Source organism: Passer domesticus, chromosome 7 (assembly GCF_036417665.1).
Source record: "Passer domesticus isolate bPasDom1 chromosome 7, bPasDom1.hap1, whole genome shotgun sequence".
Lineage (NCBI taxonomy): Eukaryota > Metazoa > Chordata > Aves > Passeriformes > Passeridae > Passer > Passer domesticus.
In genome coordinates, this window is record NC_087480.1 from 36,092,685 (window position 1) to 36,117,786 (window position 25,102).

General features: G+C 38.9%; 1 protein-coding gene across 7 annotated transcripts in view; it reads left to right on the forward strand.

Annotated features, from left to right (window-relative positions):
• The window catches only part of COP1 (COP1 E3 ubiquitin ligase), a 122,203-nt gene that overhangs the window by 9,063 nt on the left and 88,038 nt on the right, over positions 1–25,102 (forward strand). For 6 of the 7 annotated variants that reach the window (XM_064427719.1, XM_064427726.1, XM_064427725.1 and 3 more), the window contains exons 4-10: positions 916–992; positions 3,350–3,469; positions 5,487–5,555; positions 14,392–14,451; positions 16,291–16,367; positions 21,329–21,386; positions 24,895–25,009. In XM_064427719.1, coding sequence (XP_064283789.1) covers positions 916–992; positions 3,350–3,469; positions 5,487–5,555; positions 14,392–14,451; positions 16,291–16,367; positions 21,329–21,386; positions 24,895–25,009 — 576 coding nt within the window. The remainder of the gene's footprint in view (positions 1–915; positions 993–3,349; positions 3,470–5,486; positions 5,556–14,391; positions 14,452–16,290; positions 16,368–21,328; positions 21,387–24,894; positions 25,010–25,102) is intronic. The other variant, XM_064427720.1, reaches the window with a different exon arrangement.

Sequence of the window (25,102 nt, forward strand, 5' to 3'; positions counted from 1 at the left end):
ACTGTGCTATTTTGGCTGCAGTAGTGAGGCCCACGTGATGGATGTAGGTGTAAATTAGATACAGAGAAAATATTCATAGATATACCTATATGCAATCCTAATTGCCTCTTAAAGAGGGAGTACATGTTGCTAGGTGGAAATATAGTTTAAAACTTAGTTTTGTGGAGAAAAAATTAAACACATTGCAGTGTAAAATACCATATTAGAGCAAATGTTGATTTCATGCGCTGTGATACCCATTTAATAATAAGTGTCTGAAAAGCCACAGTAGCCAAGGAATGCTTCAGAAATGGGCATCCTGATTTAGACCTAATCATATTGTGCTGGAGATGGTGCTGAGGCAGGGCTTGGAGTACATGTTGGGCCAAAGAGTGTTTCCATACCTCTGTGTCCAGGGATTTGAGGTATGCGTTGGAGGGGGAAGAGCTTGTGTGTATATGTGTGCAAAGGATTGAAGTTATCTTTCTCTTTGCATTCTCTAGATTGGTGTAAAATTAAATTATAGCAAAATATATCTTTATAAATGCACATAATTCAAAGAAAAAGTTTGTGCTGTGCTTAATTTTTGGCCTGTAATAGAACATTACGTGATTTATCTCCCTCATACTCTTCTGTGATATACTTTTGCCTTGGAGTTTAAAAACTTTCTCGAGGAACCATGGGTGTTTAGGAAAAGGAACTGAATAAATTTGGAGAATGTGTAGGCTTTGTATTGATGACTTTTTAAAAAAATCTTTATATAAGTTAGAAAAAACTACCAAGGAATAAAGTGGTAATGGAAAAAAGTGGAGACATCTGTTTTAATTACTGATAAACATCTTGCTGTGGAATTAATAGCTAAAGTAAATACATTCTTATATACTGGTTTGGTGAACTTTAAATCCATCTCTTTGACATCTTATTTATATTTTTTAGTTAATGAATTAATTCTTAAACAGAAGCAAAGATCTGAGGAGAAAAGACTCAAACTGGACCATTCAGTGAGTAGCACCGTATGTTCCAACTTTTTTACTTTATATATATTTAATGATTCTGTACAACATTTGTAATTACATGACTTAACTGACAAGAGATTGCACTGTTGAGTTGATGCTTTAACTTGCTTTAAGAAGGAATAATACCAATATCAGTGGCAGTAGATCCCTTCTACCTTGTTAACTCCTGTTCTTCCCGCCAGCAATATGTGCAGAGAGAAGCTGTGTTAGCATAGGCAAGTGTCCTTTGATGTATTGCATATAACCTGGGAAACTGCCCATGGAAGTACACTTGTTTAAAGGTAATAATTTTTGTTGAGTGTTGGAAATTACAGCTACAATGAGAGCAGTGAATGATTAGGAGTGCCACGGGCTCGTCTGATCACATGTGAGAAGCTGTGTTCCATCAGGAAACTGGAGGAATGCTGATACCAACCACAAGAGGGAGAAAGATACATTTGGAGCCTGGTGTTCTGGTTCAGATGCCACATAAAACTGCCTGGGTATCTTCTAGATATGCTTCATGTCACAGAATCAGAGCAGGATCTGTGTCCTCAGTTCATCAGCACCTGTGGATGCTCTGGTGCAATATGATCAAAAAGAATATATGACATGAGCCAAAAAACTTGGATGTTTGACCTGCTATGTTTGACATCTTTGTCTTTTGTAATTCATAAATAAGATTGCAAAATAATATTAAAAACCATGGAGCACCTGTTTTTAAAAGCTTATATTAAAATGGTATGAATTTAAGGGCTGTGTTGCAGAAGCTGGTGCTGTCAGTGTTTGAAAAGAGCATTCTTTAAAGATTCATTGGTTTACTCACAGTAAGTTTTTATATTCATTATAAAATATGCATATACCATGTTTAATATAAAATATGCATAAACCAGATCTGGTTTGAAGTGCACACAAGTGACCTGAAGGCATATACAGTAGCTTCTTGGAAATTGGTTTTACCCTTTAAAAGCAATGCTTGTAGATGCACCTATGTATGATAACTGTCAATAAGTGGACAATCTGCCATGACTTCATGCCCAAAACAGTGGTGTGTCTACCTTTTGGCAGCAAATAAAAATTAGACATCTATAAAAAGAGTAGGGTTGCTCCTGTGCACCTACTTTAATGTGCCTTGTTACTTTTAGCATTAAGGGAAGTCATCCAAGACACATTGCAGCAAATGCAATAGTCATGGTCTCATTAAGAAGTCGTGTTAAAGCATGTTTGAACATTTGAGTAGTTTAGCAGTAGTACAATTAACTAGTGCATTAGTCTGTTAAAAGGTGTCTCAAATCCTGTTTTCTTGCTTAAAAAATCATGGGTTTTTCCCCAGTTACTGCAGATTGAAATTGAGATTTTGGCCCGAGTAGTTTTCCATAGGTTCTGTTGAGCACTGTATGAAAAGTTGTGCATTCTATATGGTTGCTACATATTTTATTTTTCTTAATGTACTTGATACAAAAAGGCTACAGCCCTTGAGAAAACATTTGATTTAGACTGGATGGTATTTCTAGTTCTTGCTAATTTAAATAAATTGATTTAGTGTCATAGCTTTTTTAGGACATGATTTTTTAATCCAGCTTTGTTTCTTAGATGTTCTTTAGACCTCTCAGCTGTTCCTGTTGGTTCCTGAAGCTTTTTGATGTAAAGCTGCTAACATTAACCTATTATTCTGGTTTTCCTGTGCCTAAAGATACCTTTTTTTTTGCTTTTTTATTGATAAGAAGAGGAGAAAAGAGCCTTCAGGGAAGCATGGGCTGTATAGCAGTATTTTGGTCTGAGGAGTCCCCCACAGCTCCAAGCAGTTTAAATGAGATCAACCTGATGAGCTCCATCTTCTTCCCAGCTTACACATTTCCCTTACACTTAGGAGGAGTAATATGAAAGCTGATGGTAGAAAAAATAAGCTGATACCACCCTCTTTGATTTGAGTTTAGCATGAGGGTTTTACCTGTTACTTGATCTTAAAAAAATTAAAAGGTATTGGTGCATTACAGTATTTCAGATGTAATCCACCTAAGCTTGGATAAATGTGGAGGGTTTTTTTTCTCTCCAGAGAAACGTGTTCTCAGAAGCTGGGGCATAAATCAGATAAAATTGTTGCTGTGAAATAATCTTTTCCCAGCAGCAGCAAATATGCTTTCATGAAGCACAAATATATTCCAAATAAGATAAGAAGTTCCACAGTAGGTCAGAGGAGCCATATCCTGCACACATGGCAGAATTGGGAATCTGGAGATGTGAAAACTGGGTTGCAATTTTACAAAGAGATGAAATATTGCTGTGTTGCTTTTAATAGCTTTTGTTGGATGGCTTATGTAGCCCTGGATGGCTTGGGCTCACCATCTCTTCCACATCTCTTGTTCTCTTTTTAGAATGGCCACAGGTGGCAGATAATTCAAGATTTGTTGGGAACTGATCAAGACAATCTTGACTTAGCCAATGTCAACCTGATGCTGGAGCTGCTGGTGCAAAAGAAGAAGCAGTTGGAAGCAGTAAGAAGTTTCTCTCCTTTAAATGAACACTGTGTGTTTAGAAGGTTTTTTTTTCTTTTGATACCTTTTCCTGGAAGCAAGATTCTGTTGGTGAATTAATTGCTCAGTATTTTCTCTTGTGCTTTGGTGTTTAAAAGGTGACTGTTTTGCTGACCTTTGTAGTGAAGTAACATTTCAGCTGTGATGTCCATAACATGCTTATAATGCTGTTGCTGGCAGGGTTGTATAAACAAGCAGGGAAAGCAGAAAAGGATAAGAGAAAGTGACTCACAGAACACAGACAAGCACGTGAGGAAGTTTACTAATTGTCTGTTGCACGAGTAAATGTCAGCTCTTTCTTAGTAATAAGGATGAAGAATTCCTGAATATAGATTAAAGAATAAACACAGTGAGCATGTGAAAAGGATCACACCCTTTAGTTTCTGCTGGAACCCATAGAATCTGAATGACCACCTTTCCTGATGGCTTTTTCAGTATTTAATGCTTGAAAGAAAAGTTCAGATGTCATGTTTATGAAGCTGGTTTGAAGATTTAGCCAATATGAAGCAAGCTGTTCCTATGATTTATCTGAAATGTAGTTGGTTTGGGTTAGTTCTCCCTGTATTTGGCCATTCCACGGTGTTCATTTCAAGTGATCATTTTCAAGTTATAAGAACCAGACCTTATAAATTAGACTGGATTATTACCGAATTTGACCCAGCGAACTTTGAGTAGGAGGGTGGATTTTGACAGTGCTTTAAAACAGGTGAGGAAGAGTTGTATTTGGAATATCTTAAGTTATTCACTTTTACAGAATCAACATTTACAACTTGTAGTTCTGATGGAAAGGAAGTAACCCCAAAATGTGCTTGACTATCGGCAGAACTGTGATGTTGCCTTATTGCATGGGGACTTGTAAATATGTTTCTTGTGGTTCAGTGAAGTTTTGGTGGGGGAAAAAAGAGAATAAAACTCTTTTTCTCTGTAAACCATTTTGTATGATTTGTGACAGAGCTGAAGCAAAGAAGGCATATGACTGAGTGTATAAGTATTTCTGAGTATGAATATCTTCTAAGGACGCTAAGCCTAAAAAGTGAAATCACACCTGACATTTAAAGAATAATTTAAAAGCATTTTTCTTGTCTAGCTTTACTTACTTCACACTTATTATTGTCAGATCATGAGGAGTAAAAAAATAGCTGTAGAAAAGTAGTATTTTTGCATTCAATGTCTTTACTTTCCCTGTCCCCTCTTCCTTTCCTGGATGTTGTGTGCTCCTATGTCTTGGTTCTTTTTGACTGTATGTTTACAATCCTTTAATAATAAATAATAAATAAAATAATAATAAATAAAAAATAATGTAAAAGTAACTTGGAATGCTGTGACATGATTAGGGCAATATTAATGCTGTTTTATAGGTCTTAGATATTTTTCCTCTTGTGGTTCTCTTTGTCGTGCCCTGTCAAGTTCTTGGGTGAAAATACTATGCTGATGGCTAAGGTAAAAAACCTGTTATGAAAAATATTAGAAAAGGATGGTTTATTTTCATCAGTGACTTTATTGTTGTCTTTTACTCTGGAGAAACCTTCAGCAGTAACTTCTACGTAAGCATAAATGTAAATTTTGGGGAAAATGTTTGGTTTTTTTTTAATGTAAATACTTCATCCTTTAGTACGTTGATCATGAAGTGGATGCTAAGGATCTTCCAGGGTAGAAGAAGAGTCTGTGAGGAATCTGTATTCCAAAATCTATTTCAGGTGCAGTAGCCAAGGAAAAAAAGAAGCATTTCAACTTATTAGTGAGAACTGTTACAAGAACTGTTGCCTTCACATAAAAACTTGTTGTGAGCCAAACAGAACTTTAGGACCTGTGAGATAAAGTAAAACTACCATTTTTAGAACCTCCTTAAGCTATTTTCCTCTTGGTAACTTGTAAATGAAAGTTAATTTTTGTGCTGTGGATTTCTGTGTGTAAAATGAGTATTTGTATCTCTTGATGTACATGGAAGAGTTACACTTCCTTATTTCCTGTGTTACAGGAGTCCCATGCTGCCCAATTGCAGATCCTTATGGAATTCCTTAAAGTTGCCAGGAGAAACAAACGAGAGGTAACTTGCTTTGTGTTTCAGTGGGTGAAGTGCTGTCTGCTGCTTTCTCCCAGTGCATTTCTGTTGAAGTGCTGTGTTAGCCTGGCATTATTTCTGCAAAGAATAACTCACGGCATGTTGGGGGAAATCTCACACAGCGGACACATGGGTTTGAAGGAAAATTAATCTCTTTATGTATGACAGCTTCAATTTTTAATCATTTTCCTTCTCATCTCAAGCTGGTGAAGCATGTGGGAATACAGAGACTCCTTGGTGTAAATGAACATCAGTTTCTTGAAAGATTGTTTTCCCAACACAGAAAAAAATCAAACATTGGGAAGGAGTGAAATAACTTTCACTATCAAGTTTTTTCCTGTAGTTTATCAAATAGCATGACTAATGTGGTGACATAAAAGAATTAATATTCTGTGTTTTTTTCCTTATTTGTCCTAAAATGAGTGTCTCAAGGAATGTGAAAGAGTTTTATAATCAGATACACATGGTTTGGGACTCTTCCTTTTTAAGGTCATCCAGTGCATAAACCCTAATACCACAAATAGCCCAGAAACCTAGAAAAATGATCATGAAAACAGTAGAAGGATGAGCTCTCTTGTGGTCCATGTTTTCTGAGAAAAGATGTGAAGAACAGAAGACCCAACAGTGTGACTATAACGTCAAACTCAAAATCATGTATGGGTGTAAGAAGCCTTGTCCAAGAATGGATTTGAGGGTCTGATTATGGAGTCATTCCAGAGCAAGTCTGGAGTCTGTCCCCAGCAGATATCCGTGGCCAAAACCAACAAGGGTTGTGGAAAGTCCAAAGAAGGGCAAGAGACTTGGCGAAAGGTCTGGAAAATGTCTTACAAGGAGCAGCTCAGGGAGCTGAGGCTGTTTATTCTGGAGAAAAGGAGGCTCAGTGGGGATCTCATTGCTCTAACTACCTGACAGGAGGTTGTAGTGTGGGGGGAGTCAGGCTCTTCTGCCATGTCTCAGGTGAAAAGATGAGGGGGAAATGGCCTCAAGTTGCACCAGGAGAGGTTCAAATTAGATACTAGAAAACATTTTTTTTTTTACTGAAAGAATGGTCAGGTATTGGAGTAAATTGCCCAGGGAGCTGGTGGAGTCACAGTCTCAAATGTCCAAGAGGCATCTGGATATGGATTGGGGGATATGGTGTAGGGGTTAGTGTGGTGGTTGGACTAGATCATCTTGAAGGTCTCTTTCAACCTTGATTCTGTGAGGTTCAGTACCTGGGAAACCTTTCTCATCTGTATCTATCTCTTTGGCTTTAGTAATAATTTTTAAAGGATAACATCTGCTTTTAAGGCTAAAGAAACTTAATTTTGGCTGCAGATCTCTGCAGAAAACAGCCTTCAGAACATCCTGAAGGCAGTTGGGACATATAGTTTATTTCAGATCCTCCATGTCCCTGCTTATGTATTCCCTCTGTTCCCAAGACTTCCTCTGTTATTTTGTACCCCCTCCATATTCCAGCATGAAATGCAGACTGTCACATCTCCCAAGACTTCTGTGCATGACTGTCAGTTCTGTCCTTGCCCTAGAGCTTAGTGTCTGGCCTTGCCATTTATTTTGAGGGAAATGAGAACTTGTCAGACTTGTAGCAGTCTTTGCTTTCACTTGATAAGGGTAAGAAAGATAAAAATCAGTGGGTAGATGCATGAAAAATACAGACCAATCCATAGGATAGTTTTATATCTCAAAATCTGTCTTGGGCAGTCAGTTTACACATAGAGTAAATTGATGCTTTTTTTTTTTTGATAATTGAGAGGGTCCTCTCTGTAGCTGGTGGAGCTTGTGGCAAGCACCCCTTTCTGGAGGGACTTCTGTGGGATAACAGAGGAGTTACTGTTTGGGGTAAGGCAGTGGTGATGTATGCAGACTGCAGAAGGCCTGAGATGGTGGCTTGGAAGGTGAGAATGGGGGTTAAGTGACCATATTAATAATGCAGTAAAGATTATCAGAGCTTCTGAAGTTCTCTGTAATTTCTTTTGATGCTATGAGAGGTGACTGTTTAAGAATTGAGCTCAAGAAACGTGTGTGGACCCTGGAACAATGATGTATTGTACATTATTGTGAGTCACAATACAAGCAGCCTTATGGGAGGAACAGGACCTTTTTTCCTTTCTTAATTCAGGCTTGGATAGCTGCAGAGCAAATGCAATTTCTTCAGTAAACCATAGCTGTAAAGATGAGTTCTTAATAAATAAAGTTGTTTTTTTTTTTAATGTATGCTCCCGAGTTCTTATTTCTAATTTTTGGCTTAAATGTTTAATGGAACTTTGGTAACTTTGCTTCCTAATATGCCTCTTTGAATACTATTTATTGCAAGATTTTATTAACAGGTTTCATTTACTGTACACTGCAAGTTCTTAGATAGGGACTGAGGTACTTTTGTAAGTGAATACACATATTGCCTCAGAGTTAGCATACCTGTATAGTATTTCCATGTTCAGAGCAGATGATTAACCACCTGTAACCCTTCTTGCCTACTTCACTCATAAGTTATGGATTTTTCTCTTGCATTAATGAAATGGTGACTTTTGAGCATATTGGAGTGGGTTTATAGCTAGAAGAAAACTTATCTTTTAGACTTGTACTTCAGAGTATTGGTGCAGTCAAGTCTTTTGACAAATGCCTCTTTGCCACCTTCTCATAATTTCTCTAGAAGATAAATGTGAGGTTCAGCACCTGCAGCAGTTTCTATTAGAAATCCTGTTTTGATCTCTTCATAACTTTTCAAAATGTTGATCTTTCAAGCTGGAATTTACTGCATGTTTTTTGCACAAAGGTGCTTGCAAGCCCTTTTTCTTTTGAAGTTTATGTATTTTGTTTTCTTTTTGACCTAGAGCAATATGGCAAAAAATCCAAATCCTTGGCAATAGTAATAGAAAAAAAGGTCTTAGTTTAGAAAAGATTGAAAACAAATGACTAAAGCTTAAAAACACTTTTTCACACAAACAACAGATAGTTTTGGAGGGGAGGAATGTATTGATCATTCACAGCAGTTGGATGTCTGTCCCTAAGGCAAACTTAGCATGGCTGAGTGCCTTTCCATATGTGTGCACAGTTAATTGAATGCATACTCTGCTTTTTTGTTTTTAATCCAGCATCCTCTTCTGTTGATATTAAGGACCCAAAAAGTCTGGAAGGTCAAGTTTAATAATGAAATATTATATCTTGGAGGTGGTGGGTATTTATTACTATTTTCCAGGGAAACCAAATGCAGCTGCCTGTGACTTTTTAAAATTCTTGCTTTCATACATGTGTTGCATAAATACTTTTGCAAATTTAACTTTGTTAATTTTAAGTGTTCACATGTTCTTTCATCTTGAACACTATGTGTGAAAACTGATTATATCAGTTAATTCTCCCTGCTTTTATGTTCAGTACTTTAAGGAAGAGGCTTTGCTAATTGTCTGGTCAGGATTTGAATGTCTCCAAACAGTTAGACAACACCATATATATCATATAGATAATTTAGCATTAAAAAACTGCTAAAATATGATTAGCTCAGCTACCTGATGGTATTTCTGTCAAGCAGCCCCATTGCTTACTGAAGGAGAATGCTGAGCTTGATGATTAGTATCACAAATCAAGTTCTACACAGGTGCTATTCTCTGGGTGCATTCATGTTTCCCTTGGCAGATGTCACTTCATTTTTATTTTTCCTTTCTAATAATGTGATGTTAAGTCTCTTGTGTCTAACAAATAAAGCCTCTTTCATGTCTGCTAATGCATATGACTGTTTTTGAGCTGATAAACATCCTGGGACAGAAAAATAATCCTGAAGTGTCTCAGGCTTGTGGCACTGAATGCCTGCTCAGCATTTCAGAATCATGGTTGTTCTTTGCACCCTCAAATGTTAGATACTAAAAATAAGAAGCGTTATTAGTTATTGTGGGGTAATGGCTGGGAATTCTAAGCATGAATTCTCCAGGGGTGTCATTAGCCTGTGTTAATCACTTCACCTGTCAAGCCTTATGTTCTGCGTGTTCACACATGGATGAACTAATGAGTAAGCAAGAGGAGGTGACAGAAGCAGGGATCAGTCATGCTCTTTTGTGGTCATGTGCTCTTGATTACATTTCAGGACTGCTGAGGAGAATTTATAGCTAGAGTAATCTGGTCCCTATCCACTGCACTTACCTGATATTTAAATCTCTTTGCATTTCTAAGTTACTGAATGAGAGATGTGAGCTCCAGAAGCAGTGATAAGAAACCCAAGGATACAGTGAGTGTGTGAGCAGCAGACTAAAAATTATCATAGTGGTATCAGTGTGTACAGCTGGCTCTCCTTGCTGCACTGGAGAGGTCTTGCAAAGAAAGCACCCATTACTGATACATTAAACTCTAAGGCAATTAGCCTAATTGTTTAGGCAGCTTTGTTCACTTCCCCAGGTGTCCTTATCTTGGGAGGCTTTTCTGTCAGACCCTATCACTAAACTTTCAGAGCATATTTCCTTCATACTGTAGGATGTAAATGAGGGGAAGGAATATTCAAGATATGAAACATACTTTATCAGCCTGGCATCTCCCATCTCCTACCTTTGGGAATTCTGTGTGTTAAACAGCCTGGATGTTCTCAAGCCTTTCTGTTAGCTCTTCCCCAGTTGTGAGGAAACATTTATCATTTGGAGGAAGTATTGATCAGAGAAGAAATATTCTCAGCAGATAAATGTGTTATAGATGGACTGTCCACTTGTTTAAGAGGCTTGAATGTCATATTTCACTAATGAAACTTGGGGAGGCTCAGGTGTTCTTGTCTTCATACTAACAAAAGCCTTGCACCTGCTTTTAGTTGTGCAAAGACATTGTAACAGAGGGGTATTTTGTCAAAATAAGTGATATTTGCAATTAATTTATAAGACTAAAATTTCTCTAAGGTCTGAAAATGACTTTCATGCCACGGTTGCCCTGTGTGTTGTAAAAGGCTCTGAATCCAAAACAATCATGGAAAGAAAGCCCAGGGACAGACAAGACTTCCAGAGAGAAACTGATCTTATTGTGCATTGTCACTGAGGGATTATATTCTACAGGTAGAAATTAATTTCACTGGGTACCTTTAGAAAAGTTTCAGCTGTTGATAGTGAGGTTTGCACTGTGGTTTGTTAGAGCAGTGTTTGGTGGAAGAACAGGAAGTGGGAAGATTCTGATGTTGGATGGATGAAGTTACAGGCCAGAATTAAGGGTTTATTTACAGTGACTACCTGGTTTATCCTTCTTGGGTGGGCAGCTGATAATTTTTGTTTCATCCTGATTGGTGCAACGGCTTTGTGTGTCTGGGAAAATGACGTTCCCTCTGGTAACAGCCTCATCTGTTTGTCTGGATCTATGGTGTACATTGTGATGACTACACAGGGAGTCTGGATCAGAGCCTGGAAGGTGTGTTACTGTGAGCCTCCAAAAAATGTGAATCCAGATGCTCTGTTTAAGCTGCTTGTTAGAATAGTGTTGCTGATTTTGCAGTATTTCTGTGGAAAATAAATCCTGCTGTTCTTTGCTTTTTCTAGAAAAAGTTTGGGCTTTTGTTTTTGTGTTTCTTTTTCTAGAACTGGAAAGACAGTTGGTCAAGGGCCAATGGTTCCTTCCCTTGTATGTTTTTCTAGACTGTGTCTGTGTCACTGGGAGGCTCTGCTGAGCTTTTAGTTTTTTGCAAATGCTTAGAACTGGCACCAGGAGACCCTTGCAGTCAGGGCTGCTTGGTGTCCATGCTGTACAAACACAAGGCAGGAAGTTGCTGCCTCTCAAGGGGCTCTTGCTTCATGAAAAACAGGAAGCTCCAGGATAAAACCTTAGTGCTGTCCCCAGATGGGCTTGTTAGTAGGTAGTCAACCAAAAACAAAATGACCATGACCTGGTGTTTAGCATTGTATAAGTTCTTGATAGCTTCTTGAATATCTGAAATCCCTTTTCCAGGATTATCAAAAAGTTTTTAAATCCTAGCTTTTCTTCTAGATATGTGAAAAATGGGACCAGAATGTTACACATCTGCTCACTGTAGTTCATTCACTGGAGTTGAAATTGAGGTTTAAACACTGAGGACCTTCTCCTTGTCCATATTGGCCTTTTAATTTCTGGGAAAGCATCCCAGCATTTTCTGTGTCTGAAAAGAGAATTTATAGTACATGCTTCTCTCTACGCCTGCATTTCAGTGTTGGAAGTGTTTTTGCTGACTGAATCCAAAGTCTAACAGGTGTGATTCTGCCCATCACTGGGACAGGACTTGGCTTGCTTTCTGTGCCCAACAGTTAAAATTAAATTAAGGGCCCTTAAATCTGAATATACTGCAAGAACTATAATTCATTTAGCTTTCCTTAAATGTCCCTCAAAGGCTGGCAATTATAAATCGGTAGTCTCATTTTTCAAAGTTTAATTGGAATGAATGTGGATTGATTTAAGGTCTTTGATAGATTAAAACACTTCGACTAACATACCAAGAAACCAAAGATTTCAGTGTAGACATTAATTCGCATTATGCTGATGGCATGAGCAGATTCCTTCTAAAACAAGGATGAAACACTCTTGCCTGCTTTTTGGAGTTGCTAGTTTATGTTAGGTTGTAACTAGAAGGAAGAATTGGTAAATAAAGCACCAGATCTCATGCTCTTTGCTGTGTGCAATAGTTAATGAAAGCTGGCCAATAAAAAGTCTCTGCTCTTGTTCCTATAAAAAGTATCCTGTTTATGTGATGGCAACAACTATCAATTATTTTTCAGAGGTTTAGGTTGGCTGAGAGCCAGTGCATTGTAGAATAGCTGATTTCCTCACTGTAATTTTGAAACTTGTAAGTGGTTTTGTAACTTCTTTTTAAATGGGATTTATGAATGTGGGGGACTAATGGTATTTTCTAGAGCTGAGTTCAGGCAGGACCCATGCTGTGCAAGTGTCACTTAACTTTGCCACTAATCTTGGAACTGTAGCACCACCTGCTATTCTTGCTGTAGGTTTCGAAAGTGAAAATGGAATTATCTGTTATGCTGTAGTGATTTGTAAATTATCTGTGGCAGTCTAGTTCTAAACCATTAAACTTCTGCTGTCTGTGCCTCAAATTAAATGTAAACTGAAACCTTCAGAGTACAGAGATGAGGATACATTTTTAATGTCATCTCATTCAAAGAAGCAGCCATGTTAGAAATAGGTGTGGACCCAGCAGTCATTTCTTCCCCTGTTTTCAGAGACAAAAGCTTTTGTTAGTATTTAAAAGGAAAACTAAAATGGTGGATTAGTTAATGCAGAGCACACAGATATTTGCAATGCTTTACTATGCGAAGTTTAAATTGTGCTTTTTGTTTAAGCAAAAACCTCTGCCTCTTAAAGGATCAAACTTGAGCACTTGAGTGAATAAGTCTTTGGGAGTAGCTTGCCAGATATTCTTTGGAATATGTCATACTAGTTTGGTGAGACATATTACTCTTAGTAACTTTGGATTTGGGCAGTTAAATATTCTGTTGTAAAGCTGAAAGTACAAAAATTTGTTATATCTTTGGAGAATGTGTTGTGCTTAAGCTTTCAGTGGACTTGACCTAGCAATTGCTTCTGGTCACAGGCCACCTTGCTGGTGGTCTGTAAATTTTTACTGAGGGCTGAGGAGAGTCAGGTGGATTTCCAGTTCTCTGTATATTTCAGTATATTTATTTCATTTATGTGTCTCAGTGAACCAGACTTGCTCTGGAGCTGAGTTTTGTTAGGAGCTCTCACCTAGAAGAGGGTGTGTGTGTGGGCCCTGCAAGCCTGGCTTTAGGCTCTGTGGGTGTTAGGGTGGGACATATCTGCTGAAGAAACAGGTAAGGACATGATGTCCTTGCTTAGGTGTAAACAGTTGTCAAGTCTGTGGCTTCAGTTGCTTGAGATAAGTGAAGCCGGCTTGCTGACTGACTAAAAACCTGGAAGATGTTACATGTGGCACAAAGAAGGGGAAGGAAATGTTGGCTGGTGAGAGGGGAAGTCTCCTTCTGACCCTTTCAGGTGTAGCCCTCAAATTGACTGGAGTTTTTGGTGTAATCCAAGGTAAGTATCACACCTTTGGAAGAAGTGATACTTTGATACCATGTGGTACTTGCTCAGTGCTAGGAGCAAATCTTGCTCTAGTCATAACAGGTTTTTTCCAATCCAGAAACTTAACGACAAAGTTTAAATTGGCAATTGACAGTTAACAGCTGGGATGAGAGCTAGTCTTGATACCTTTTAGAAAAACATTTTGTATTTAGTTGAAGGGTGAAATGATCATTGTCTTTCATTGTTGTGTTTTTGGTTTTTTTTCTAACTGTGATAGGACAAATAGGAATGGTTTGAAAGTGTGGGTTTAGGTATTAGGAAGAAATTCTTCCCAGTGAGGGTGGGCAAGCCTTGGCACAGGTTGCCCAGAGAAGCTGTGGCTGCCCCTGAATCCCTGGACGTGTTCAGGGCCAAGGTTGACAGGGCTTGGAGCAACCTGGTCTGATGGAAGGTGTCCCTGCCCGTGGCAGAGGGTGGAATGAGAATCTTTAAGGTCCCATCTAACCCACACCACTTTGTGATTCTATACACTATTCCAGTTACACCTTGTCTGACATGTTAAAGGAGCATTATAGTATACTTTGAATAGTGTGAATCTCTGTGACTGACATCAGAATACCTCCTGCTCTTGTTTTTCATTGTTTCAAAATAACAGCTTTGTCTTGAATGTGGTTTGTGTGCACACTTAGTTAATCTGTGCATTTGAACTTCCTGCCTGGTGACTTTTGAATTGTGTGACACACTAGTGAAGATAGTTCAGGTTCCTCTCTGGAAAGATTGTAATTTATCTTGGTGGTGCAGTGCAGATTGATTTAGACTTCTCCCATTCTCTTATCCACAGCAATTGGAGCAGATCCAGAAGGAGCTAAGTGTTCTGGAAGAAGATATTAAACGTGTAGAGGTGAGGTGCCCAGACATTGTTCTGACTCTGGCAATTTTTCATTTTCATCAAGCTGTCTGCCTTGCTGTGAGGCTGCTGGGTTAAATTTATGGCATTTAAGTCAGTAATGGGAAAATGAACAGATGATGCTCTTTCTTTAATTTGTTCATTTAGTGGATGTGTGCAGGCTGCAGTTAGGTAGCTCTTATATAATCATTTCTTTGTGTTGGTAGCAAGTATTTTAGAATAGTTGCTAGAAATCAGCAGCTGGTATATTGATCAGAATTTAAGATTTTTGTATGTTGCTGGCTGTGTGCACAGGCTGTTTAAGCCTTAGCAGCATCTAAGTCTTAAAATGGAGAGGTGCTGGGGATTCAGAAGAGGTTGTTATGCAGAGACTGGAACAAAACTAGCTCCTGCTGCATGTCAAAACTGATTCCTACTACCTCCTGGTATAGTTCTCTTAATTCTGTACCAGTGGGAATCTCTTGACATTTTTGCTAAGAATTATTCTCCAAGAATTTGTAACCCCATCAGTGCAATCCTTCTGTCTTCACTAAGTCTTTAGGTTCCTCTTGGTCCTCTCCTCTAATCATTGTAGTGTTTAATCTTGCAGTAGGAAGCTGATGTTTCAGGAATACATCAGACTGCCACCTCTCTAAATACCATTCCCTTAAAGCTTCTTGGGAATCAGTTGGCAGCTCTGCTTCTCACTGCTTGCTCATGTGCTCGGTCAGCATGTGTTCCCAACTACCTCTCAAAAAGCCTTTTAGATTTCTTAATGCAATTAATATGTGTGCTGATGAATTAGCAAAATATAAATATGACTGACAACTGTGAGAATTCCCATTTTTCTGATAGCTATTTGGAATTTTTTTCAGACCTCTTTTCCTAAGTGTTCCTCAGCTTTGGTTAAATAAATATACCTTAGTGTGTCTTCTTCAGACTGGTAAAATAAGTCTTGAGATCTAGGAGAAACGATTCCCAAAAGCTGTGACATCTCTCAAAGAGCATCCAGCTACCTGTTTCTGTGCTCTTTAATCAGGCATTTCAGTGGTCTGCAGCTGGGGTATATTCCTGGGGTGTGATGGTGACCTTGGCTCTGACCTCTAAAGCCTGGCATCTCTCTTATCACAAATGTCCTTCTTTCTACCTACCAACTAATAGGCACCTAGTGGGAATTTGAAAGCACAAGTAATAATTGTCCTGAGAACACTTTGCCCCTCAACTAATGAGCTGCTGCATCCTGCATAGCTTCCATTTCCCAAACAGATGAAAGACAGTCTCATACTGGGTACACAGCAGTGACTTAGTCTGGGAGGGACAAAGCCAAGTTTATGTGCAAAGTTTATCTCTTGTGCAGTGGTCCCACAGAGGACTGACAGATCTTCTTTTAAGTCTGTGGCATCACCTTTGCCCTGTTGCCTTGTGACTGTTCTTGCCATGACCCATATCCAGCTTTACTTTCCAGTTCTGAAGGCTGTTAGATAAGTTTGCACATTTCTCAAAAATGCAGTTCCAGCTTGCTTGTTCTGCTACATTTAAGGGAGATGCTGGGATAGAGGCAATTGGATGATAACCAAATCTGTTGGGTTTTTTGGAGTATAAGCTCCAAAACTGCCACTCTTGAAGCACAGAGCACCACAGCTGTAGGATTTTTGAAACCTGGTTCAAATGGTAACTGAAAAAAAAATTGAAGAAAATCAATATTTTCTCAGGTATAGGTTAAGATTTTTGGGTGAGAGTTGAGTAAATGTAGGCACAGTTGGTTATCTGCATGGAAAAGCAGCAGTATTGTCATCACATGCATTAGACATAGATGTTTTGTCAGTTCTGATGTAACATGGCTTTCTGTTTCAGGAGATGAGTGGCCTGTACTCCCCAGTCAGTGAGGACAGCACAGTGCCACAGTTTGAGGCTCCCTCACCTTCACACAGGTATGGAGCTTGCAACTCAACTTGGATTTCAAGCTGTGCATGTTGCACTCTACTTGCTGTTGCTTTCCAAGCAGTGCCCAAAACACAAGCAAAACTGGTTTTTGAGTGCTGTACAGTATTTTCTTACTGTGTTTCTAATTGGTCTAAACTTTATGTGAACAAAGAAGTGAAGAAAAAGCCATCTGAGCCTGCATTTGGATGAAAAATCTGCTCTGAATCAGATGCCATGGAAAACCGATGGCTTTAAATGTCATGTGAATTAGTAAACTTGAGTCATAAGCCTTTTAATATGGAATAAAATATTACTGTTAGTTATATGCTACCTTTTCTGAACATTGTGCTGTTCTGCTTGGCATATGAAAGGTCTTAATTTTGTATGATATTGGAGTGCTCTGGCTTCCCTAATCAGCATGGATAGCTAAAGGTATGGGCTCAGATCAGAATTTGAAATGTACAGCCTATTGATTCTGTTTATCTGCTGTCTGTTTTGATTTAATGAAATGCCTTTCTAATAACATAACTTCATGTGTATTTTTGTCTGGAATATTGCATAGTCTGGTTTCTTGATGATAATAATGCAGATGCTTCTTGTATCCAAGTTGTAAGTGCCAGAGTTTGAAGTGCTCTACTTTACAGACATGCCTTTTGCTCTAATTTCAGCAGGGCCAGGTTATGTTATTAAGTGATCATCTGTACTATCTCTTAGAAGTAGAGTTCTCTAAACTGTCATTTTCTGTTATGGAATTGCACTGGTAGATTTTTTTTTTTGCAGTTAGCAGCTCTAAACTTAATAGCCCAGAAGTAAAAAATGATCAGATTTCTTCCCTTAAAGAGATGTAGACACAGTGCTGTGGTGAGGAACCCAGCAATATTGGCTGGAATTTCCTACCAAGATGCTATTTCTGGACACAGAGACCAATATCTTTCATATTTCTGTGTAGCTCTGGCTGCCCCTGAGGGAAAGGACAGGAATATGATCACAATGGATGGGAACAGCATTTCTAATTCAGTTCTTCACTACTTCTTCAATTCTTTTTGGGTGCAGATTTGTTTCTTGATATGGGGTATTGCTGTTTTGCCAAGAAGCAGTTTTGTGAAACTGATGAGATTCTTGTCAGGTTCTACTACTTTTCTGGTTATTGGCTATTAAATAGATTGGTTTTACTCCCTGGTACAGATGCTTGGGGTAAACTTGAGCACTGGTTGGGCAACATCAATTTGTTACGTGTTGGATGCCTTCAGGCCTAGAAACCTTTCTGTTTTAACAGGAGATTCTACTTATGAGTAGAAATGTATCTCTATTACTTGAGCTAAGCTAAGAAACAAGTCCCCAAAGAATTTTTTTATCTCTTGAAGGCTGGAATAACATTTTAAGCCCAGGAGTTTTACTAAAAGAGTTGAGGGGGGAACAGTCTGCAGTGAGAGCTACACTGGTTTCAGTCTACTGAGAATTTCTTAATATTCCTTTATACCTATTTATTTCATGTCCTGGGGGTCAGTCAATCTCAGTTGTTGCATTTGAAGATGTAAGATGGTATAAAAAAGAATTGTAGTGATCTTTGGATTGATGTGCTTCACCTGGGGTCTGCTGGGAGGGGGCAGTGGATTGGAGCCATGATGGGTGCAGAGATCATGGGCTCTTTCTTCCCTGCCTGTCTGGGTCTGTCTGGGCTGTGTCTTGCATTTTGGGGATTTCCCCCTGGTACAGCATGCCAGGGGTGTGATATAATAGGATATTTAGGTGTTTTCTAGGGAATGTGGTATTGCCTTTTTCTCTCTGCTTTAAAAGACCCCTTATCTTTTTTCTTGGTGACATTCCTGTGTTAAGAAGTAGCCTTGAGTGGTAGAAGAGAAATCAGTGTGTGAAGGAATTACCTGAACAGGCATCAGTTGTTCCCAGAAGTTATTCCTGTAACCTCTATCTCTGCCCCCTTTTGACAGTTTTATATAATTCAAGTAATTACATTGGTGTGAATTACCATAAATTAGATTCCAGGAAGGTCTACCACTTGAAACTAATTTTATTTTCAACATTATCTGAATGTTTTGAAGAATATCTCAACAACATTCCTCCTTGGCAAGAATGCTGCAGAACAGCTAATATGAAATATACTGATTTTTTTTCTCTTAACTGAAATATTTAATCTCCAGAGTGCATTTTAGAGATGCCATGAACCACTAAGAGTGAAATACAAATATAGTTTAGGATGGATTCACTTCCATGTTAAAATGATATTGAACTTGCAGAGACTCTTTAGCTTATCAGTGAATTAAAATGGTGTATTTAAATTGAAATATAACTTAACATACTTAACACACTGCTAATGAAATATAATTGTATAACACTTTAGTAATGTGCCTTATAAATAGTACAAGGTTATCACAGACTAGTGCTGAGAGGAAGAAAACTTCTTTAGCCTTTGTATTTAAAGTTCAAGAAAATAGAGTTCTTTGGAATTCAGTTTTATCTGGTCTCTGGTGACTTGCCCTTATTCATCTGCTTCCTTTAAATCACACGCTTGCTTCATTAATTTTCTGTTTCTTTTCATTATTTGTAGCTTTTTTCCTCCCCATTTTTAACATTTTTAAAATGTGAAATTACTTTGCCTTCCCCCAGCTTCCTTCAGAAGCTCTTTAGCAAAAGCCCTAGCACAACTATGATGTTCAGTACATCCTTGGCTGCAAGAAACACGTGTTTTCTCTTGTGCCTACACAGGGTGTGATGAAACATTAAATTGGGTAATAGCACAGTGCTTGTTTACAGAGTTGCCTATTGCTTGGTTTGTATACTAATAGAGAACAAGAGGGGAAGAATAAGGGAAGAGAACAAATAGTTCTGTGTATGGCTTTTCTGAACAGGCGTGTGTGTTATTTCTGCTCCCAGTAAGTGGTGCAAACAGAAGATGGGAATAAGCAGCTTCTCTGTGATGCTATCCAGGACTAATAGCAATAACAAACTATCATTAATAGGAGTCTGAAGGAAAATTCTGATCTAGAAATGAGTTGCTTGGTAACTCTGGTTCAGTTATTGAAATCCTGATCGTCCTTCCCCTCCATTTGTTCTAATTACCTCCTCCCATTCCTGTAATGGGATTTATATTCTGTGGGTTGCTTTGTTTGTTGTTGTTCTGGGTTTTTAAATGTCATATGAATGTAGCTGAATTTCCAAACTGAACCTAATGTTACATCTTTTAAAAAAAAAATTGGAGGGTGCTGTAATTTTCTGATTACTTTCTTCCCTTTTATTGAAAGGAAAAACATTCAGGTATATATGAGTTAACTCAGCTATGGGCACAGCACAGAAATGTCTTGAAATTTGTACTCTGGTTGGGGAGATGACATCTACACTCTTGAAGGCTTTACCTCACCAGACAACCTGCAGCAAAACGAGACCAGACACTCTAAGTCTCAATGTTTTGCTGTTAATTGCCACTGTACCTGTCTCAGAGTGGAGTAGTTTTTCATTGCTTTCTAGCTGAATGTGTTATTCCTGCAGTTCTGGCAGGATCTGCTGTCCATGTTTCATTATTTCATGCAGCCACATTCTAATTTAAAGTTCATTGTCCTCAGCCATGCCTGAAATGGCTCTGCTGTTTTCTCCCTTACAATAGCTTCCACAAATAATGAATTTTGTCCCTCAGATTTTCTTTGTTTGCAGCTTTTGTCTTGCCTGGAACAAAAGTCCAATCAGTCTCATTTTCCAAGTTAATTTTTTAAGACTCATCAGTGGTTATGTCTCATCTTCTGTTCCTACTTCCCTTCACTTCCAGGGGAGTTTGAAAACATTCAGAGAAATATTTAAGCACTGGTACCATTGGTTCATTCTTCCAAACTCAGAGGTGCCCTGTCCGACATTTCAACCAAACCAATTTGTTTATAACCAAGATTCTCAAGTACACACAAGTTCTATTAGCTTCTATATAAGCAGGAATTGATACTGAAACTATGACCTACAGCAGTGTTCTAGAAGCTTTTTAAAGAAACCTTCAGCTATCCCAGGCAATGCTTAAAATCTAAGGTATCTCATAAGAAAGACTGAGAATAACAAGAACAATGATCCCAGCTAGTTTCTTCTCAGTCCAAGTCAAATGACATAGCAGAAGCAAAGCAGTTAAAAAGATTTTATAGAAATTAATCATGGTGATTTTCACAATGTATTCTGCATAATCAATAAAATTCTGTTCTTGTGTGCTAATCTTTACCTGTCCTGGAGGTATATGAAATTTGAGTGATAACTGTGCTTTTATCTGGCTCTGGTGTCTTACTCTGGGAACTGAATTTTTTGCCTGTATGTCCAAGAGCACTGAACCACCTGTTTTCTGCTTGGATCAGGAGATCTTTTTGCAGTTTTGAAAATTAAATGCCATTGAGCTTACATGTCTATGCTGTGTTTTGAAAACAGTGATTTAAAAGGTATGTCGTGCCATTATAGATACTATAACATGGCGTAGAGTTTTCTAATAATAGCAATCCTGGCTGTCAGTATTTTTTAGGTTATTTCTGTATTTCCTTAATTGTCTGTTTAAACTGATGTCTGTCTTACACAGAATTCTCTAGCTTTTCCCTTTCCAGTGTTGATTCAAATGCCAGAGCATTAGACTTCTCTATTTTCTTCCTTTTTATAAGGAATTGAAACCCAGTGGTAGCATGTTATTTTCAGAATGTCTTGTGCTGCATATTTCATACGAAAGATATGCATTTGCATTCTAATTAGAAATTATTTGACTGCACTACACATAATTGTGTGTGACAGCATTCTGCTCTAGGAAAACTCGGTATATAAAAAAAAAAAATCGCTGCTAAACCCCCAAACAAAATAAAACCTTGTGTTCCCTGTCTGTAAAATGGATTTCAAAGGCAAGTATGCTGCAGAATGTCAAGGAGGGAATAGCAAACAGGTTAAAAATGATAAAGGATGGCTGTGCAATGATTTAAGCAGACTATTTCTTTTATTTTTGCAGTAGTATTATTGACTCCACCGAGTATAGCCAGCCTCCAGGCTTCAGTGGCAGTTCTCAGGTAAGATAATATATAAATGTCTGCATGGGGGGAATGGGAGGGTGAATGTGGAGGTTGGGCAGGGTTGAGGTGCACCTTCATCCATCTGCAGAGCACTGGTCAGCTGGAGCTTGAAAATGCTTTTAACTGGTTGTATGAGCAGCTGCAGCTGTAGGAGTGATTGTGCCCAGTGGTGAGAGACCTGGTGTGATGTGTTTAGACATCTGACTTTCTTCTTAAAGCTGACTCTTGCATGGAAGAGGGGATACAGTTTGCTCTTCATGTCCCATATGGCCAGCACTGGGGAAGGGACATAAATCCCCAACCCTTTGCCTTGGCTTAAATAGCTGTAGATCAAGCTTAACTTTGGAAACAAAAAAAAGAGACTCTCCAGTCACAGTTACATCATTTGTCCTCATCAGGGCCTTTTAAAAACCATTATAGATTCACATAGAGGGTAAAAAGCTGCATAAGGAATGGAACTGTTTGGCAGGCAGCCTCCAAACTGGCTGATCCTTAGGGCCTCCCAAATTCCAAACAGCACTTGTGTAGTCTTGCACCTTGGAGGGATTCAGCTGGGCTGGGGAGGTGACACTCATACCCAGCTCACAGTTCCAGAAAGGTTTTACAGCTTTCATTTGAGCAGATGGACTGCTGGGCACATTCCAGCTGTGCCTTGGGTGCTCTCTGGTGGTGGTGGACCATCCCTGGCACACACCAGCATGAAACTGGTAAATTAACTGGTAAATTAGCTTGAAGTGGTGTTGGATCTTATTTGATGTAAAGAAAAGAAAGACCTGGGCACATGTATGTTTAAACACAGCTGTGTAACTAATTGATAATTAGAAAATTCCATCTATTATTCTGTGGGAAAATGCTTGTTGTTCTTGCTCCTCTGGTCTTTGGAGGTTTTTGCTTGAACAGAGAATTGTAGTTCTAGCACATTTCAGAAGGCAAGTGTAATGTAGATGGGGGTTTTTTGTTCAGGACTCTGATGTGCTACAGTGTATTTGTTCTCCAGTGACATTACTTGTCTCAGTGCTTCCTGTTTCAAAGCCAAAATTAATAGCATAGCTATTCTGCTGGTGAGCTCACAAAACAAACAACCTAGACTTTCTAGTCATTCTGTATGACAGCCTTATTTGTGTGAGAATAATCTTTTTTGTCCTCCAATGTGATTTCTTGTCCTCAAGAGTGCGAGATCTGTACTCAAGTACAAATTTTCAAATTAATCTTTAATATATGTTTGGATGGGGAGTTCAGAGAGAACTCTTGAAGTTAAACACTTCTGTTCAAAGGTAGTCTAATTTCATCAAGACTTTAGCATAAAAAGAATTTTAAGAATATAAATTAAATTGTGGGTGTTATCCCTAATTGTCAGTCACAGCAAAAATCACATATTGGGTACTGCTGGCAGTAAGAATTATCTAGGATGGACTGCACAGCTTTCCTTTCTCAATATAATTACATTGCCCACAAACATGTTGTTAGGGAGAATTTATATACCACAAAGCTCTAGGACAGTTCTCTTCCAGAAGATGAGCTTCAGAAGTAAATAGTGGACAAGTCACTTAGGCCCTGGGGAATTCTGTGGGTAGTATTTAATGGCAGTACCTTTTTTCTGCTAGAAATAAGGAGCTTGTGTGGAGCTAAGAAGATTTTTCACAGTTGTTAGAGGACTCTTTAGAGTATCTGATGGAGTTCAGACAGTAAAATCACTCCTGATAACAGAGGAGTCAAATCTGATATTCTCAGCTAGGGCAACCATAGTGGCTTTACCATTGAAAAATAATTGCTTGGGTGTCTTTTCTATCTTTCCTAATTTTTTCCTCCTGTTGCCCAGTATTGCTTAGAAAGTAGCCAGGGAGCAAGCTTCATGGAAGCTGAATATCTGTATTTTGGCAAAACATGAGCAGGTTGAAATGCTTAGCTGGGGTGGTCTGGTGACTGTGGTTTAGTGCCCCTTGCTTGGTTCTTGGCACAGCTGGGTTGCCAGGTGCCAGCCTGAGACCTGCTCCACAGGGATCTGCCTTGGGAGACAGCAGGAAAACTCTTACCTGATGGATTCCATCTCACTGTGGACTGGGATCAGATGAGGCCTGGGTTTGGGTTGTGTGGCTCATCGTGGTTCAGGCAGCTTGCCTTAACTTCAGACTGAAAGGATGGTTCAGTGCCTGGAGTTGTCTTGAGCACAGATCAGTACTGATGTGCTGAGAGAGACTGGAGATGTTGGAGAGTGGTGCACAAAAATTATAGGAAGAATCTATAGAAGTGTTCTACTAAATGTTTTTCAAAGATCTAAAATTTTAGGAAATAGTCCTTGAAAGGTATTGATGTAGGAGCACTTCCCAGTGTTGTGTGTTGAGGTTGGAGCTGCTTTTGAGATGAAACAAGCTGTGAAGACCACGGGTGCTGTCACAGGCAAGTGTGAGCCACGATTTCAGTGTGTGGGAAGTGGTGGCTTGGAGGTTTCACTGCTTGGGGTTTGCTTTTTTTCCTCAAATATTAGTTCACTTTTCATACAGGTACAAACAAAATTGGAGTGGGCTGTAAACTTATTTTGTTCTCGTTGGCTTGGTGGGTGGCTGTAATGAGGACAGGCTGTTCCCCTGCATGGATTGAGGGGGAGTTGGACACCAAGTGGGTTTTGTTAGTGCCATTGAGTAGCATTACAGGCCTTGTACTTGCTCAAGGATGTTGTTCATTAGGGAGCCTGATGGTTCTTAAATCTTTTAAAATTTAGCTTTGAGGATGTGGTATGTGAGATTTCTTAAATAGAACCTAAAGCAAGGAGCTCTTTGTGCTTCTTATGTAGTAGAGGGTTTCATTCCTTTTCATCACTCGTGATTAAAATGGTGAGTACTGCATTTTCTGTGTTTGCTCCTGCAGGAAAGATTACTCACGTAGTTTAAATCCTTTGCTCCTACATCTCACTATTACTGTTTGGGTAGGTTGGGAAATAGCTTTAATGATGAGCTTCAGGAACTTCTTTTCAATTAACCTTTGAACTTCATGCTGTCTTTTGCTTCTGTTTTATTTGCTTAGTTTCACAGAGAGTTACTGAGTTGCTTCAAAAGAAGTAATTCAGTAACTAACTCATTAAAATAAACATTTCCTTCTCTTTTAATGAGCTGTCTGCCAAGGATCTGGGGAGTATTTGTTCTACAATCTGGTTGATTTGTGAAGCTGGAAGTTGGCCTATGCTGTCTATCTGTGTAAATGCAAGACAGGACTCCCCAAGGTTTGGGATTGCCTGTCCTGTATGTGAGGCCAGAAGCACTAAATTTACTAAGGTTCAGGAAACAAAAAACTGTCTAAAAGCAGGGATTTATTTTTGTTACGTTAAAGGGTGCAGCATAGGACCCTAAGAAATAACTGTTGCCGTTGCCAAGATCCTTCATTTATTGTCATTTTACACTTCTGACCAATTGCATGTATTGTATAATTGCGTATAATTGGGTATAATCTATATCAGTGAGACCCAGGCCTGGCTTTGACCTTTCTGAAGTGTTGTCCCTTCCCCATGCAGACCAAAAAGCAGCCGTGGTATAACAGCACGCTGGCCTCGCGACGCAAGCGCCTCACAGCTCATTTTGAGGACCTGGAGCAGTGCTATTTTTCCACCAGGATGACTCGTGTCTCGGGTGAGTTCTTGCATGGTGTTCCACCTCTGATGTCTTGCAGAAGAGCTTTGCTTTTGAGAGAGCAGTTTTCACTTCTCCCTTGCATGAGAATGT